The sequence below is a fragment of the Schistocerca cancellata genome, chromosome 1 (genome assembly GCF_023864275.1).
Source record: "Schistocerca cancellata isolate TAMUIC-IGC-003103 chromosome 1, iqSchCanc2.1, whole genome shotgun sequence".
Classification (NCBI taxonomy): Eukaryota; Metazoa; Arthropoda; class Insecta; order Orthoptera; family Acrididae; genus Schistocerca; species Schistocerca cancellata.
In genome coordinates, this window is record NC_064626.1 from 516065827 (window position 1) to 516085232 (window position 19406).

General features: G+C 38.6%; 1 protein-coding gene across 1 annotated transcript in view; it reads right to left on the minus strand.

Moving 5' to 3' along the window:
• Nucleotides 1-19406, minus strand: part of LOC126187640 (ionotropic receptor 93a) — a 285197-nt gene that overhangs the window by 15006 nt on the left and 250785 nt on the right. Inside the window, exon 15 of the mRNA XM_049928878.1 lies at nt 15707-15887. Coding sequence (XP_049784835.1) covers nt 15707-15887 — 181 coding nt within the window. The remainder of the gene's footprint in view (nt 1-15706; nt 15888-19406) is intronic.

Below are 19406 nucleotides of genomic sequence, written 5' to 3' on the forward strand. Positions count from 1 at the left end.
AGGATATTATTCACTTTCATTTCATGTATATTTCTATGTAATTTGGGAAGATGTATGTAAAATTTTTAAGTGTTTAACCTAAAAATGGACAGTATAAGCCTGGAGTAGGATTTATAGTATCGAAAGCAATTGCAGAATGTGTCACTAATTGTGTACCTGTTTCAGAAAGAGTGATATTACTCCAAATAAGTGCTCTAAATGCACAGCTGAACATTATTCAGGTCTAGGCTCCAACAATAGACCATAGTGATGAAGAAGCTGCAGAATTTTATTCCCAAATCACAGGTGTTTCACAACAACTACTGAAGAAAGATCTTACAATAATTAGGGGAGATTTTAATGCCAAAATAGGAAGGGGATCCAAAGGTGACATTATAGGTCACTATGGACTTGCTGAAAGGAATGAGAGAGGCAAACCACTCAGTGCATTTGCAGGAGAATGGAGATTCATAATAACTAACACATTCTTCACACTACCACTGAGACATCTCCACACATGGAAATCCCCAAGAGATTCAGATGAAAATATTACCCAGAATCAGATTGATTATGTCTTGATAAATCGAAGATATAGAAACAGCTGTCTTTTAATGAAAACCTATCCACATGCCGCCATTAACTCAGACCACATTGCCCTAGTTGGTGTCTTTAAAACAGAATGAAGAGAGTTCAAAAGAAAAAAGTCAAAGCAAAGCAAACTGAAAGAATCTTCCATAAGAGAAAATGCAGGAGTCCATCTTAATAATGAACTAAAGTCTCTGTCAGGTAAATTGTGCACTGATGAGAAAATTAGAAAGATAAACTCTATAGTGGAAGAAGAACATCTGAAATCTAATGTCACCAAAAAGAAGTCATGGATGACCGAAGAGATACTTAAAATCACGGACACGAGGAGAAAGTGAAAAGTAATCCTGATGAATACAAGAACATCAATAAGGAGATCAGGAAATGGATATGAGAAGCTAAGGAAAGAGAAATACAGGAACAATGCAATGAAATAGAGAAATTACAATTGAAGCATGATAGTTTCAATATTCATAAAAAAAGGTCAGGGAAGCGACAGGAAATTACAGAAAAAGGACAGGAAACAGACTGGTGAATAATAATGGAAAAATAATAGATGGACAAGATGAGCTTAAAGAAACATGGAAAACATACATACAACAACTCTTTTATAACAACTGGCCAGACGTTCCTCAAATATATTGTGACAGAGGACCTAGAATTCTGCAGGAAGAAGTACAAGCTGCGGTAAATGGAATGAAAGATGGTAAGTCACCTAGTCCTGACAATATGAATGCCAAAATTCTCATGCTGCTCTGTGAGGATAATTTAAAATGGTTGACTGCAATACTCAATGACATCTACAACTCTGGTAACAGTCCACGGGAATGGCTTAAATCCGAATTTATTACATTTCCCAAAAATCCCGGAGCTAAGACTTGTGGTCAATACAGGACCATCAGCCTCATGAGTCACCTGCTAAAGATCTTTCTGAGGGCCATTCACCAAAGAATGTACAGGATATGTGAAGAACAAATTTCTTCTACACAGTTTTATTCCAGAAATGCCTTTGGCACATATGAAGCATTATTTAGCATTCAGGTATTATTTCAAAGGTGTGTAGATATGAATTGTGATATTTATGCCTGCTTCATTGATTATCAGAAGGCTTTCAACAAAGTAAAACATCAGAAAATTGTTAACATTTTACGAACCATTGGTTTGGATGATAACAACTTACATATAATTGTAAACCTACACTCCTGGAAATTGAAATAAGAACACCGTGAATTCATTGTCCCAGGAAGGGGAAACTTTATTGACACATTCCTGGGGTCAGATACATCACATGATCACACTGACAGAACCACAGGCACATAGACACAGGCAACAGAGCATGCACAATGTCGGCACTAGTACAGTGTATATCCACCTTTCGCAGCAATGCAGGCTGCTATTCTCCCATTGAGACGATCGTAGAGATGCTGGATGTAGTCCTGTGGAACGGCTTGCCATGCCATTTCCACCTGGCGCCTCAGTTGGACCAGCGTTCGTGCTGGACGTGCAGACCGTATGAGACGACGCTTCATCCAGTCCCAAACATGCTCAATGGGGGACAGATCCGGAGATCTTGCTGGCCAGGGTAGTTGACTTACACCTTCTAGAGCACGTTGGGTGGCACGGGATACATGCGTACGTGCATTGTCCTGTTGGAACAGCAAGTTCCCTTGCCGGTCTAGGAATGGTAGAACGATGGGTTCGATGACGGTTTGGATGTACCGTGCACTATTCAGTGTCCCCTCGACGATCACCAGTGGTGTACGGCCAGTGTAGGAGATCGCTCCCCACACCATGATGCCGGGTGTTGGGCCTGTGTGCCTCGGTCGTATGCAGTCCTGATTGTGGCGCTCACCTGCACGGCGCCAAACATGCATACGACCATCATTGGCACCAAGGCAGAAGCGACTCTCATCGCTGAAGACGACACGTCTCCATTCGTCCCTCCATTCACGCCTGTCGCGACACCACTGGAGGCGGGCTGCACGATGTTGGGGTGTGAGCGGAAGACGGCCTAACGGTGTGCGGGACCGTAGCCCAGCTTCATGGAGACGGTTGCAAATGGTCCTCGCCGATACCCCAGGAGCAACAGTGTCCCTAATTTGCTGGGAAGTGGCAATGCGGTCCCCTACGGCACTGCGTAGGATCCTACGGTCTTGGCGTGCATCCGTGCGTCGCTGTGGTCCGGTCCCAGGTCGACGGGCACGTGCACCTTCCGCCGACCACTGGCGACAACATCGATTTACTGTGGAGACCTCACGCCCCACGTGTTGAGCAATTCGGCGGTACGTCCACCCGGCCTCCCGCATGCCCACTATACGCCCTCGCTCAAAGTCCGTCAACTGCACATACGGTTCACGTCCACGCTGTCGCGGCATGCTACCAGTGTTAAAGACTGCGATGGTGCTCCGTATGCCACAGCAAACTGGCTGACACAGACGGCGGCGGTGCACAAATGCTGCGCAGCTAGCACCATTCGACGGCCAACACCGCGGTTCCTGGTGTGTCCGCTGTGCCATGCGTGTGATCATTGCTTGTACAGCCCTCTCGCAGTGTCCAGAGCAAGTATGGTGGGTCTGACACACCGGTGTCAATGTGTTCTTTTTTCCATTTCCAGGAGTGTATATTGGAACCAGTTGGCTTCTGTGAGGCTGGACAGAGAAAATACAGAAGACACAGACATTCTATGATGTGTAAGGCAGGGTTGTATATTATCCCCACTGATTTTCAACATCTATCTGGAACACATCTTTAAGGAAGCTCTTGATTAAGAAGAGATGGGAGAGCTCTTACACAGAAAAGATATCAACAACATGTGATATGCTGATGACACAGTAATATTTTCTGATAGTGAGGATAGTTTGCAGTACCTTTTCGATAGCCTTTCACAAAAAAGCTCTGAATATGGTCTAGTTGTTAACGAAAACAATGATCCAGAATGAGATTCTCACTCTGCAGTGGAGTGGGCGCTGATATGAAACTTCCTGGCAGATTAAAACTGTGTGCCGGACTGAGACTCGAACTCAGGACCTATGCCTTTCGCAGGCAAGTGCTCTACCAACTGAGCTACCCAAGCACGACTCATGCCCCGTCCTCACAGCTTTACTTCCGCCAGTACCTCGTCTCCTACCGTGTTCGAGTCTCGGTCCGGCACACAGTTTTAATCTGCCAGGAAGTCTCGAAAACAATGATAATCAGTAAATGCATGTCACATTAAGAGGGGCCAAAATCACACAGAGCAAGTACCTTGGCACTACAATAAATGACCAGTGGGATCTTGCTGATGAGGTGAGAACTCAAATTGGAAAGGCCAGGGCTGTCTTCAATAAGATGAGTAACCTTTTCAAAAATCATGGCTTAGCAATGATGATGAAGATCAGACTTCTGCGCTGCTACATATTTTCCACCCTCTTCTATGGTGTTGAAATATGGACTCTTGACACAATCGTTGGGTAAGCGGCTCGAGGCTTTTTAGATGTGACTGTACAGGAGAATGTTAAGAATACCATGGACAGTGCATGTCACAAATGTCAAAGTTCTACGAAGGATGAAGATAGAGAAAGAAGTGCTGGCCACTGTGAAAGCAATAAAGATCCAGTACCTGGGACACATCATGCAGAGCAACAACAGATAACCATCTCATCCAGGCCATCCTGCAAGGAAAAATACCAGGGAAGAGAAGCACTGGCCAGAGAAGAATATCCTGGCTTAAGAACATCAGAACATGGACCTCTAAAACATCTACAGAGCTATTTAGAGCTGCACGTGACAGGAAAAGCACTGCCAAGATGGTTGCCAACATTGGGAATGGATAGGAACCAGAAGAAGAAGGAGAAGAAACTTAAAAATTTAATATGTAACAATGTCAGTAATTATTTAAAATCATATAAATAGAGGCAAATTGTACACTCAGTTGGAGTTCAGTTTGATGTCAGTCATGAGACAGTGTTAAGTCAATTTTAGATGAAGTTTGCCACCAAACATCTAGCATGTGAAATAAATCTCTTTGTGAACATGAATTCCTGGAGCTTATTTCTACCATTGCATGATTCCTGAGTGGCGATGCAGTAACAGCAAGATGAACCTACAGCAGCATTAAGAAGCAGCATCCTGGATTACACAAGATATGTATTATTTATGTGGTGGAGGATATCCGTAATATGACATGGTATTCTGTTTTCTTGTGTTAAGCAAAGATACACATCCTAAACTGCACCACACAAAAATCATTTTTCACCGTGTTATATTACAGTTACCATAAATCATGTGCCAGAGACAGAGTCTGCACAGGATACAGTGGCTGATGTGCAGTGACCAGTTTTTGTCCAAAGTGCTGGGCGAGGTCATTTGTTTGTTCGGTAGAGAAGACCAACAGTGATTTCCTTTCGGCCAGCTGACGATGACAGAATTGAGGTGCATGTGCTGCAACCTTTCTGAAAGAATTTTACAGAACCTCTTCAGAAAAAAAAAAAAAAAAAAGGTTGAGGTAGTTACAACTTTGTTTGTCTGGTTCATTAAGATGTGCCTACATGATTTTGTCAAGAAAGTTTGTAAACTCTTTTGTTTTGTAAACTCTTTGGACTATTGTGAGTTCGGCATAATGTTACAAGTAGTATGCTTCTGATGGAAATGCATGTGTATTTTAATTTTGTCTACAACAACATGGTTGTATGAAAATGGAGATTGTGAAGTCAGTGTGATATAGGAGAATGGGATAAAATAAAAGAAAATCATATGGCAACAGATGTTATTTAGTTATCAGCAACCCACAATGTTAAATCAAAATTTCAGCCACAATAATGTACCCCTAGATGCAAGACTTGGAGCCAACAACAAGAAGAAATGAAGATAAGTAAAATGTTTTCCTTTTGCAAATCTTAAGCCGCTCAAAACTTTTGAAAATACTGAAGAGACTAAGAGAAATTTAATGGTGATGTGTGGAAGGGTAAGATTACACTCTCCATGCAGTCCAAACAAAAATAGCTGTAGGAGACCTTGAAACATCAGTCTGAGGTCAAAAGAAATGTCCCCCCACAAGTGAGAGTATTAACTTCACAAAAAAGTTCCAGGGTTACAAGCTCTTCCAAAAAGCAGTGAAGTTCACATAATGCTAGTTACAGAAAGCTGACTGAAACGATAAAACTGACAGCAGTGAGACCTATGGGGACAAATTACATGAAAATTAAAAGGAGAAACCAATGGGAAATGGAGCTGGTGCAGTAGTTGCAGTAGCCAAGAAACTCAAATACATCAAGTCAGAAATTGAAGCTGAGTGTGAGACTGGCAAGAGCAGTATCAGGGGCAGGCATAGACTCATCTCCTGGTGTAACTGGAGACTTTAGAACAGTGGTTGTCAAATTATTGTGCTCAAAGTCAATACTGACATTGTGGAATGGCATCTTGGGGCCACATATTCACTGATTTTATTAATAAATGGAAACTTACATAAATTGAAAGTCATGAGCCCCCAACTGAATAGCTGCAGTAATAATATAATAAGTTGACCAATGGTCGCAAGAACTGATCATTAGAAGTCAGCACCATTCGGAACACATTGTGTCGATTGTTTTCTGTTTCACATTGCTGCCCACCTCAGTGATCTCAAAGTTGTGAAATCGTAATTGCCTCATGATGTGGTGTTGTGTTGTCTGTGTGGGCAGATGATCAACCGATCAATTACAGTAATTGTACTTATATTTAAATACATTATGCAATATGAGACATAACCACAAATGTTTACTATATGTTTTGAATGTACTTTTTCTTCTACTCATTGAGTTGCATTGCAACAGCCTTAATTTAATTTGATGTTCCTTGCTACAAACATATACCACATTTGAAGATGATTGTCTCTTTTAATACACATTCGTGAATCCATGTTAATATCTATCGAAAGTTATACCACAGATGCTAATCAGCACAAGACAAACAATAAAATACTCCCCTTCTCATTTCCTCTAACCCCTTAATGGCTGCAATAATTACCCCTCTGCCCTTGAGGTAATCAGCCAACTTTATTTGTCTCATGGCTGAATTCACCAATGCCAATAAAAGAATACCAATAAAGAATGTCTTAAAATATTACCATCTTTGTAAGTAATTTTGTTTGTTACTGAGAAAGAAAACTATACTCTTAATAATCTCTTAATGATGATTGATGGTTTTGGATTTGGATAATTGGTGTTAGATGCATATTATTGTAAAAGTGAAACATATTGTCAGCCTTGGCTCTACAATAGTTCTGAACTGGGACAAAAACTTGATAGTGATGCCCCACCCCCTCCCCCTTGAGCATTTGGTTTGTGTACAGGAGATATGTCAGGAATTTACATTATAAGTATAATAATTTTTGCATTAATAAATAATAATATAACAATACTTCTACAAGCAGCAATATATTCTTAATGGGGTATGTAATAAGTTTTATGTAGCTCATATTATCAGTTCATCCTGTGTGAATTCACCAACAGAGTAATGTTACATCTGTATTAGTGCCTTGTATAGCTTTTCTTTCAATGGACCTAACTTCATATGCATGAATTTGTTGCTTTTTAGTTTATTATAAATTCCATTTGCATTTATTGAGGAGCCTGTGCATACAGGCTGAGTTGGTGAATGGGAAGCATTTAGTTTTCTTTGTTTCTTTGTGCCACATGTAAGAACAAAATGAGTCCTGTCCACTTTACAAAAGAATTTGTATGAATGTGTGTGAATTCCCAAGGGACCAAACTGCTGAGGTCATTGGTCCCTAGACTTACACACTACTTAAACTAGGCTAAACTAACATATGCTAAGAACAACACACACACCCATGCCTGAGGCAGGCCTCAAACCTCCGGCGGGAGGGGCCGCGCAATCCGTGACATGGTGCCTCAACCATGCAGCCACTCCACGTGGCTTTACAAAAGATAATAACTTCATAAATACAAAGGCACGGTCGAGTTAATAGTTGCACATTTCTAAATAATGGGTGAAATTGTTCTTTATGATGGACATTGCATGAAAAAATATAATAAGAAATTCAAAATAACTTCTGTATGCTGATTTTCTTGTAGCCACATTACTCACAGTTGATAATATTTGTACTGAAAAACAATGCTGTTTAATTAGTTTCCTAGGTACTGTCACTAAATGTCAGCTCAAATTTATGTCTAAATTCAATATTAAGAATTTCAAAATGTCTACTACTTCTACAACTTGGTCGTTGTAAATAATTTTCATTTGGTCACATTTGACTGTTTGGTTCTGGACTGCTTCCTGGAAGTTGTAGATGTGTTCAGATTCAACTCATTTGGCTGAGACTAAGTTTCTATGCCATTGAAGATATTGATCAATAAGTCATGAATTTTCCATACATGCTGATTTTTAATTAACACAGGAGTACCATCTCAAAACTAAATATGACTGGGAGCTGATATTCACATAGAATATAAATAGAAGTGAGCCTAGTGTGGATCCTTGAGAGACACACTGAGATATTTCAGGATAACAATCTGCTCCATTTAAAGTAATGATTGTCTTTTGTTCACTGTCCCATAAGTAGAATTTAAGCCAATGTAAGGCACTACCCCTATTGCCATTCTTGTTAAGTCTGTAAATACACAAGAAATTGTTTACAGAATCAAAAGCGTTTGTGAGATCATACAATATCCCTGCAATATTAATGTTCTTCTCCGTTGCTGTTCTTATTTTTGCAGCAAAAATGTTTACTGTATATATGATGCTATTCTGCCAATCAAAATTAAAATGGACTATTTAAGATAATGGTGTATTTTACAATTAACTCTTTGATTTGACTAAAAGCAACTCTTTCAGATATTTCTGATGTGACTTGGAGAATGGAGACAGGATGATGATTTTCCATGAATTCTGTTGAAACACCCTTCAGCATAATTAAATACCATAGGGAACAGCTCTCTTCCAAAAAAACTGGCAGATTACTTGAGATATGGGTGAGCAATTATATTGTGTACTGCTTTAACAATATAAATGGGTATTACTTCCCTACACACAGAATTTTGGTTTTTTAATGCTAAGATTATATTTTTATAGTTGGAAAGTTATGATACAATGCAAAAATGTAGAAGTAAAGGACACCATTCACTGAATAGTAAAATCAATGAGTCTTCAAGAGGCGCATACAAAAGAGAAAGAAGAAGAAAAGCTGCTAGCTTTCAGAATAAATCCTTTGTCAAGCTAAGGGCAAAAAATGCCTGCGCCCTACAAGTACCAGAACAATGGTTTAATGCTTGGCTGCTGGAGATTCTTTTCCAGAAGACAATGGGTACCAATGAAAAGTAAAAGTGAGATTAAAGGGGCTCAATTATAAAACATTACTTGAAACCAGGATAAAGGCAAATACAGGGTACAAAAATGATTTAGAAGCAACAATGGATTAAGAGTGAGATGTAACTGATTGTTATGAGAACTACATAATGAGATACACTATACCAGGTTCATATAGGAGTAGACAATGCATTTTTGAAGGAAATTATGTGAGACATCATATTTTTAGTAAGCTGACCCACATTTATGACTACATTTCTTATTGTCACATCTATTAATCTTTGTTTAACATCATTTAAATTAATTTAAAGAACTGCAGATACCAAAGTTCATTATCTTATTTCATATGTTAAATTACAAAATTTTACAGGTTGAAACATCATTTGTATATATTTTAGTTTTGTCAGTATTGTAGTTTTGAGTCCAGAAAGGCACAAATTTGTTTCCATAATCCAATTTTTTAATAAAACACACAAATTTACACTAAAAAATCTCAAGGAAATAAGGTAAAACAATGTTGTTGACCAATCAAAAGGTAAACATTTCAGACTGCCATGGCCTAATCAGAGTCAACATAACAATTTCGTATACTACAAGAGAAATATATAATCATAACATTAATAATAGTAATGACAATATGTATAGTAATGATATGAAAAATCTAAGAAATGTCAGTCTTATGAATATTAAACAATGTCCTCATTACATTCTTGTTACATGTGAGCAGTAACATTTAATAGAAATATATGACAACTGTACAGAAAGAATCAATGTGGAGAAGAAGCTGACTGGTTGAAGGAAGAGTGAGAAATAATATGAATAGATTGCTACTCACCATAAAAATGACAAGCTGAGTTGCAGACAGGTACAGTGAAATGACTGTTATGATTCAGCTTGCAGCCAAAGACTTCTTTAGAAAAAAAACACATTCACATTCATTCACAGAAGCAAACACACCTCACACACACATGACCGCCATTTCTGGCAGTTCATACTGGAATATAGTAAGATAAGCAAATGAAATGGAAGAAAGAAAACACAGTGTGACAGATATACTGAATCCCTGTTGGACAGAAGGAAAATGGCTGTGACACACCAAGAGGAAAGCTACACTGATGATAAAAGATAAAGCTTTAAACTCCTCTGGAATGCAGAGTGCTTTTGGATGAGATGCAGACAATGTAATTTGTTTTACAGTCATATTGTGAAATGGAGATGGAGAGGGAAAAAGATTTAGTGTTACATAAAGATACAGCCAAGATGATGAATGTATCCAATCTAATATTGTGGTTATGGAATGATGATAGGTATTTGATATGTGAGATGAGATACTGAAGACAACAGTGGCCAAGAATCCAGTTAAGTAAACAGACCAGTGAAAATCATGTCACCTATTCAGTTGTATCCAAACTAACTGAATATAGGAAGGGCCAATATGATCAGAGAACTGAATGTTGCACACATACCTTATGCAATTGTTCATAGCTAACACAAGTCATCTAAAGTTTTCACTATTTGTCCCATGATGAATGTTATCAAAGTAGTAAACATTTGGCAGGACTAAAGACTGGACTAATTTTTGTTTGATTTGGGGTGAAAATATTTTTTTCTAAATTTGTGGATTGCATATAAGCAGAAGAGAGATTTCCTGTGTACTGCAATTTGTTCTTCCCAATTTATATAGTCATCGAAGACTATGCCAAGGCCTTTTTCATTTTTTGAAATGCAATTGACTCTAAATTTGCTCAAGTAAACAAAGGTGTTTTCTTAATCTATTGGAATACCAACTACAACAGCAAGAAAATTTTCAAGACTGTTAGGTCTGAAACCTATGTGCAAAGAATCTCTCTCTTTCTTTAGAGGAAAGAAGTATTATTCTGGGGAGGGGGGAACTGCAGCCCCCTAGCAGCCTCCCCCTCCCCCCCCCCCCCCCTGCCCCTGGATTTCCTTTTTCTCAAGAGCTGTTTAAAAAAATTGGTATCTGTACTGCACTAACTGAGTACATTTATCAATCTGTTGTGCATGTCAGATCTTTTGTGCATATCACATTAGTAAGTATTTCCATAATAGTTCAACAAATAAATATGAGACAAGAACTAGTCCTGGAGTTACAATTTCTAAGGAAAATCAAAGAAAAAGCTCAAAACATCATTTTTTGCTGAGGAATAAAATTGTGTAATAAATTGCCATGGAGATAAAAAAGACTGCTAAAATATATCTGTTTAAAAAGACAGCTCATTGGTTATCAAGGCTCAGTTGGCAGCAGGAATCCCCAGAGAGCAATGGGATGCCAAGATGGCTGTTGCCCCCCATATGGTCTGACAACCAGGACTGGTGCTCTGGCCTGCCATTTCTTTTCACAGCAGGACCCCTTTGTTTGTCATCAAAGGGGCCCTTACAGGACAGCAGTACATCAGTAATATTCTACACCCCATTTTGTTGCCCTTCATGGCAAGCTATCCTGGACTTTCATTCCAAAAAGATAATGCCAGACCGAACACAGTGGGAGTTTCTACTGCTTGTACATGTACTTGTCAAAGCCTATCTTGGTCAGCTAGATCACTGGATTTCCCCCCAGTTGAGAACTTTTGGAGCATTACAGGCAGGGCCTTCAAAACTGCTCTGAATTTTGATGATATAATATCCCAATTGCCAAATGTACAGAATTTGGCACAATATTATTCAGGAGGACAGCCAACAACTCTATCAGCCCATGATAAGCCAAATAACTGTTTGTATAAGGGCCAGATGTGGACTAACATGTTATAGACTTGCTCAGTTTATGAAGCTCATTGTCTTAAATACCTCATCCAAATTTTCTGAAATTGTATTCATTTGTTTGTCTGTGGACTAACTCTTTCATCAGGTGTTGAAAACTCACACACATTCACACAAGTATAGCTCTCATACACATGACCACAGCTTTCTGTATCTCCACTAACTCTATATCCACATCTTGCAAGTCACCATATGGTGTATGGCAGAGGCAGAGCTCTTATCTTGTCCTTGTGGTCCTTACCTGAAATGTATGTTGGTGGCAGTGGAATCATTCTGTGGTCAGCTGCAAATGCCTACTTGTTCCTTTTTTTTTTTTTAAAAAAAAAAAAAAGAGAGAAAAAGAGAAACCTCATCTTTTCTCTAGGAATTACCATTTGAGTTCACAAAGCATCTCCTTAACATTTGGGTGTTGATTGAAGACACCAGTAACAAATGTAGTAGCATGCCTCTGAATTACTTCAGTTTCTTCCTTTAATCTGACTTGGTGGGGCTCCTAAACACTAGAGCAGTGATCAAGAATGGGTCATGCAAACGTTATGTACATGGTCTCCTTTGTAGCTGAGTTACAGTTTCCTAAAACTCTCCCAATAAATCAAAGTTCCCCATTCACATTCTCTACTATTGTCCTTAAGTGCTCATTCCATTCCACATAGCTTTGAAATATTATGTATAAATATTTAATTAACATAATTGTTTCAGGCAGCATATGATTAATGCTGTATTCCAAAATTACAAAATTTTTTTTCCTATTCACTTGCATTTCCTACAGTTAGTGAAAGCTGCCATTCATCAAACCAAACTGGAAGTCTGTCTAAGTCACCCTACAGTCCCTCAATGATGATACTTTCTTGTATACTACATTGCCATGAGCAAACCAGTCACTGATTCAAACTCATCCTATTTCTCAGATCATTTATGTGTACTGATAATAGAGCAGTCCTTTCATATACCCCTGGGGAACTCGTGATGATACCCTCCTCTCCGATGAACACTTGTCATCAAGGACAGTTTACTGGGTTCTGCTAGTTAAGAAGTCTTTGAGCCACTTACATATCTGGGTACCTATTCTGTATGCTCTTACCTCCATTAACAGTCTGCAATGGAGCACCCTGAAATCTAGGAATATGGAATCTGTCTGTTGTCCTTCATTCATGGTTCACAGGATATCATGCAAGAAAAGTGCAAATTGAGTTTTGCATGAGTGATGCTTTCTAAATCCATGCTGATCTGTGGAAACAAGCTTTCTGTTTCAAGGAAATATATTATATCTAAACTCAGAATATGTTCAAGAATTCTACAGCATGCCAATGTTAAGGATATGGGTCTGTAATTTTGTAGGTCCATTCTTTTACACTTCTTATGTACAGGAGTCCCCTGCACTTTTTCAAGTCACTTGTGTCTTGTCACATACACTTGTGATAAATGCAAGCTAAGTAAAGGGCTAATGCCACAGAACACTCTCTGTAAAACTGAATTGGAATTCCATTCAGACCTGGCAGCATATTCCTTTTCAACTCTTTCAGTTGGTTGTCAGTGTCAGGTATGCCTGTTTCTATGTCCTCCATACAGGTGTCTGTGTGGCAGTCAAAAGGATGGGATCCACACCTTGGGGTCTAGTTGCTAGTGTTGCTGTCTCTGGATCATGGGGTCCCAGATTTGATTCCCAGCCAGGTCATGGATTTTCTCTGCCCAGAGACTGGGTGTTTGTGTTGTCCTCATCCTCTCATCATCATTCAGGAAGTGCTGAAACTGGAAATGGAAAGATTTGGAATGTGTATGGGCACTAATGATCACGATGTTGAGCGTCCCACAAACCAACATAATCATCATCGTCATCAAAGGATGGTACATGTGTACAATCCTCCTATGTGAATGTTTTTTTGAAACATGAAATTTAAAATTTCAGCTTTCATTTTTCTATTGCCATACCACACTAGTTGATGAGTGGCTGGATAGAAGCCTTTGACCTGCTTAATGATTTGACATAAAACCACAATTTTCTTGGGTTCTTGGCAAGATCCTTTGCTAAGGTATGAAGGTAGATGTTGTTGCATACTTCACACATCAGTCTTTTTACAGATGTGCAAATTTCTACTACCTATTGACATTTCAAAATTCTTTTTTGACCTTCCTGGTTCCTCAGCATTTTCTGGATTTTGTTATTAAAGCATGGTAGGTCTTTTCTGTCCTAACTCAATACATACTTCTCCTGAGCATGATTTACAACATTTTGAATCTTGCTCAAAATTCCTCCGCTTGCATCGCATTGAAACTAAATGATGTCCATTCATTGTCTAAGTAAGATGCTAACAACTGTTTATCTGCTCCTTCCAGCATAAATACTATCCTAGCTATCTTGATGGATTTATTAACTTTAGTGACCATCACTGCTATGATGACATCATGATCAGTTATCCATGTGTTTATACTAGCATTGCCAATAAGGTCAGTTTTATTTGTTGCTACAAGTTCTCGAATGTGTCAATTACATATGGGTTATTGAAATAGCTGCTCAAGACAGTTTTTGGAAAACGTTGTCAGAAGTATTTCACAAGACTGTCTATCTGTTCCATTTGCAGTGAATCCATACATGTCACAGTCTTTAATTGGTAGATTAAAGTCTCCTCCAACTAATACTGCATAATTGGGATGTTTCTGCACTACTGTGTGTAGATTTTCTTTGAATGATTCTACACCTGTTATGGCAGAACTGGGTGTTCAGTAAAACATCTGATGATTAATCGGAGCTCACCTCGTCTGGTTACCTGCATCCACATAACTTCTCAGTTAGTCTCAATTTCAACTTCAAAAGAGACAAAATTTTTGTTGAATGCAATGAACACTCTCCCTCTTTTGGTATCTAACCAGTCTTTCTGATATGTGTTTCATGCCCTGCAACTCTCAGATACTAAACATAATTTGTTGCATGATATTAGGCTTTCTCATCTTTATGCATCTGTCAGCTATTTGCTATGATATTTGTTGTAAATACATTCTTATTTAAAAAAATGCTGACCTATCATGAAGCAGCAGATACACCATTTTGTGAGAAGATTTCACCGCAATAAAAAAGTGGTCATTTTAATGAAGCCAACCCCACATCCTCTATCATGTCAGTGACACTCTCTCCCCTGCTTCATGATAATGCAAAACATGCTGTTCTTCTTTGAACTTTCTCATTGTACCCCATTAATTCTAGACTTGCGCAGGTCAATTCGTGTCAGTCACCGCAATGTAAGACGGCCGTGGAGGAGGATGTGATCACCAGATGCCATGCCAGCATTGACAGCAGAGTTTCATTCAGTTCTTTATGCTGCACAGCATACAAACATGACTGTAACTTCCTACACTACTTTCCTTGGATTGACTCAATGTCCCTTGTTAGTCCATGCTCACTGAATCCTACTCACACTTGAACAGTACTCAATGTAGGCTATACAAGTGTTTTGCATTCATGTTCTTTCCTAGAAAGACAACAGTTTCAAGTTCTCATATAAGTTAACTAAAGTCAGCTGTTTGATTTACCTATATCAACTCTGTGTGACTGCCCACTGTTTAACTCTGTGTGCCACACTAGTACCAAATTGTTTTCTTCTCAATAAAGAAATGGAAATCCCAGAACTCTCTATTTTCTGCTCTATAGTAAAGGTGAGTGTACTTGAATTTCTTATGATGCTTACATAACCTACACAAAAATATCAAATATGCCATGTCCAGTACGATAAATATTCCCATCTGTTACCTCAGGTGAAGGATAAAGAAAACATAACCCAAGTATCTATGTGATACACCATACTTACCAAAATGATGATTATTATTTTGCTTATAAGATGTAACTAAAGAGAGATCAAATTTCTTGCACATGGAAGCACAAAACAAATTATTACTTTCAAAGCAAGAAAAACAACATGAATAAGAAAAAAAGGTTTAAAAAGGCAAACAGTGAGTTTTCCGTGCAACCGGTAAAAGTGAATAACTCAAAATATGTTTCATGAGGAACTGAAATATGCTGTAATGATAGCAGTCTATGAATTGCTATGATATTTGTGGTATATCCATGCTTATTTTAAAAAATGCTGACCTATCATGAAGCGACACACTGAAGACTTGCGCAGGTCAATTCGTGTCAGTCGCCGCAGTGTAAGACGGCTGTGGAGGAGGATGTGATCACCAGATGCCAGCATTGACAACAGAGTTTCATTCAGTTCTTTATGCTGCACAGCATCCTCATGCAGCTTATGCAGTTCCGGGTCATCCGATGTCTTTAAACAAAGTTTATCTTAATTAACAAGTGTAAACACCAAATGTTATTCAAGGAACATCTCAAGTTATAATGGAAATATGTAAAAATGCTCTATTCCTTATATTATTTCACTGCATTAGTTTCCTATCTGTAAATGTCTGTCCTGAAGCCCACAAAATTTGATTAGTAGGCCTGAAAAAACATATCAAGGCAATACATCAAACTTTCTAACAACAAAAATCTACTTCACACTATGACTAAAAACTTGAATCTTTATCTTTGTAAGCAGTATTTCATTGTGCCATTGTGATCGAGCTACAGAATAAAGCAGTCACTCTTGAAGAAAAATCATAACTGCGAGTGGTGAATTTCAGAATACTTATACCACTCTGGGGGTGTTGTCATAAAAATATAGGCTATGTGTTCTACATCTGCATGGATACTTTGCAAATTGCACTTAACTGCCCAGCAGGTGGTTCACCAAACCAACTTCACAACAATTCTCTGTTATTCCAATCTCAAACAGTGCATGGAAAAAATGAGCACCTAGGTGTTTCCGTGCGAGCTCTGTTTTCCCTAATTTTATTATGATGATTGTGCCACCCTATGTAGGTCAGCATCAACAAAATATTTTTGCATTCAGAGGAGAAAGTTGGTGACTGAAATTTTGTGAGAAGAGTTCACCACAGTGAAAAAGTGATCATTTTAATCAAGTCCGCCCCACATCCTGTATCATGCCAGTGACACTCTCTCCCCTGCTTCATGATAATACAAAACCCGCTGTTCTTCTTTGAACTTTCGCAATGTACCCCATTAATTCTATCTGATAAGGATCCCAAACCACACAGCAGTACTCCAAAAGAGGATGGACAATTGTAGCATAGGCATTATCTTTAGTAGATATGTTACATTTTCTAAGTGTTCTGCCTATAAAATACTTTTTATTATTGCTAACAGTCCACTGACCATAATTTTTGACTGTTCTTTCATAATGTTACCCTTTCTCCATTTAAATATTCTCAAAGTTCCTCCCTCTGTGGGCTAGCTATTAGAGGTTGCAGTTTTAGCATATACAGATGGTGTGAAAAAGTTTGTATATTTCTTTCATCTTGTGGGTTTTTGAATCTGGATGTTTCTGTTATGTGGGTTCAGGTACATCAACATGGTGAGTTGTGGTTTGACTGATAGTGAAATTACTTGTCAATTATCTTGTGAGTTGTTCTGAAGATTATATGGTCAGAAATTCTGAGGATAACATGGAATATGTCCAAGAAAAATTTTCTGAGAGCTTTGGTAAATAATGTAGAAAACAAAATGCTAGGTAAAATCAAATAGTTGGAATATCAACAGTTATGAAGAGGGTACATTACTCACTGTGAAACAGACATGTTGAGCTGCAGACAGGCACAAGGAAAAGACTGTTACACACTTAGCTTTCGGCTTAAGCCTTCTTTGTAAAAGAAATGAAAACACACACACACACACACATTTTCAGACAAGCAGGCAGACCTCACACACATGTGACTGCTATATCTGACTGCTCTAGATGGGTTGCGACAGTTGCGTACGATGAAAGCTTTCATCTACTCAACAGTTGCAATCTGACTACAGCAGCCAGAGGTAGCAGTCACATGTGCGTGAGGTGTGCCTGCTTGTGTGAATTTGTGTGTTTTCCATTCTTCACTGAAGAATGCCTTGGCTGAAAGCTTAGCATGTAGCAGACTTTGTTTTTGCCTGTCTGTAACTCAATGTGTCAAAATACTAGGTATTATTTTATTAGGATTTAAACCAAAAAAGCATTGACTAGATAATTTTGAAGTGCTTTTATCTGAAAAATGGATTTTTGTGGTGGAATCAATAGAAAGAGTGTGTGTGTGTGTGTGTGTGTGTGTGTGTGTGTGTGTGTTTTGTCTGTTTCTGACAAAGATCTTACTTATTGGCCGAAAGCTTAGAGTATGACAGGCTTTTTGTTGTGCCCATCTGCGACTCAGCATCTCCACTTTATGGTGAGTAGCAACTACCGTATTTACTCGAATCTAAGCCGCACTTTTTTTCCGGTTTTTGTAATCCAAAAAACCGCCTGCGGCTTAGAATCGAGTGCAAAGCAAGCGGAAGTTCTGAAAAATGTTGGTAGGTGCCGCCACAACTAACTTCTGCCGTCGAATATATGTAGCGCTACACAAACATGCTTTGTGGGCACAAAGATAAATACTGGCGCCAAAACCTTTTTTTTTTTTTCTCGGTGCATTTTCATACATTGTCCAACGAAGTAAATACAAATTCCGTATTGTTCATCTTCGAATGTAGCAGAATTTCAATGTACTACGAAAATCCGACTGGCAAGACTGTTAGGGATGTTTGTCAATATGGCCAACTCTACGTTCCGAGTTTTTTTCTACCCGTGAGAAGAGATGGTTGCTAATAGGAACCTGATGAAATGTGAATCACATGCAGTATTCTCTTCACCATAAAAATAATACGAAAATAAACATTTTGCCATGTATTCTTTCGTGTTTGCTGCTATCTCATTTAAATCCTGTCTGCCTAATAAACTACGAAACTAGAGTGAGACAACAGCAAACGCGGAAGGAATATACGTATCGTGTCATGTTTATATTCGTATTATTATTATGCCTAATAGTGATATAGTCAGAAATGAAGCACGGCAACTGACTAGATTTTAAATGTAAGATGACTAATTTCTGTGCAGAATTTGATGTACTAAAGAAGCGGCCGCAAAGATTTTCAAACGGAGAAAAATTTGCGCCTAACTCTCTTTCAGGACATGTTCTATCATACGCAGTCTATTATTTGGTTCTTGTTGATCATTATCAAAGAAAGCAGCAGTGTAAGTAACAACAAACTGCAGTCTCTTGCCATTGTTTGGCTAATGAGACGATTCCTCTTTTTTTTTTTAAAAAAAAAAAGCGGCGGTAGCGCGTACAAAAGCAAGTCATGCCGCAAGCGGCGACAGGCCGTAAACACGCACTATCATAATGCGACAAACAATGCATGACACACTACAGTAATGCATTTTCAGCTTAGAGTGACGTAAACACCTATAACAAAGAAAACGGCACTTATCAGATCAAAGCAAAATAAGCAATCGATTCAAACCAGACGAAGCACGTGAAAAAAGAAGGGTACCCGTATAAATACGGACGGAGCGCCTGACGCATAGCAATGGCTACCTGGTAAAGCTTAACTGCTAAGCTTACGACTCGAACCAAACTACTGTAGCTGTATCGTCTTTCATTCGACCTAAATTGTGTCTCATATTACAATGGACCAACTTTGTTTCGATTTGGAGGTGCGGCCTAAAACTTTTCTCTCCCCTTGAATTTCGAGTCTCAAATTTCAGGTGCGGCTTAGATTCGGGAAATATTTTTTTCCTTAATTTCGAGTCTCATTTTTCAAGTGCGGCTTAGATTCGAGTGCGGCTTAGATTCGAGTAAATACGGTATCCATTTCATAATATTGTTGGCATAACTTAAATTACTCAAGTGCTTGACAATACAAGTAATGGTAAAATGCTTGA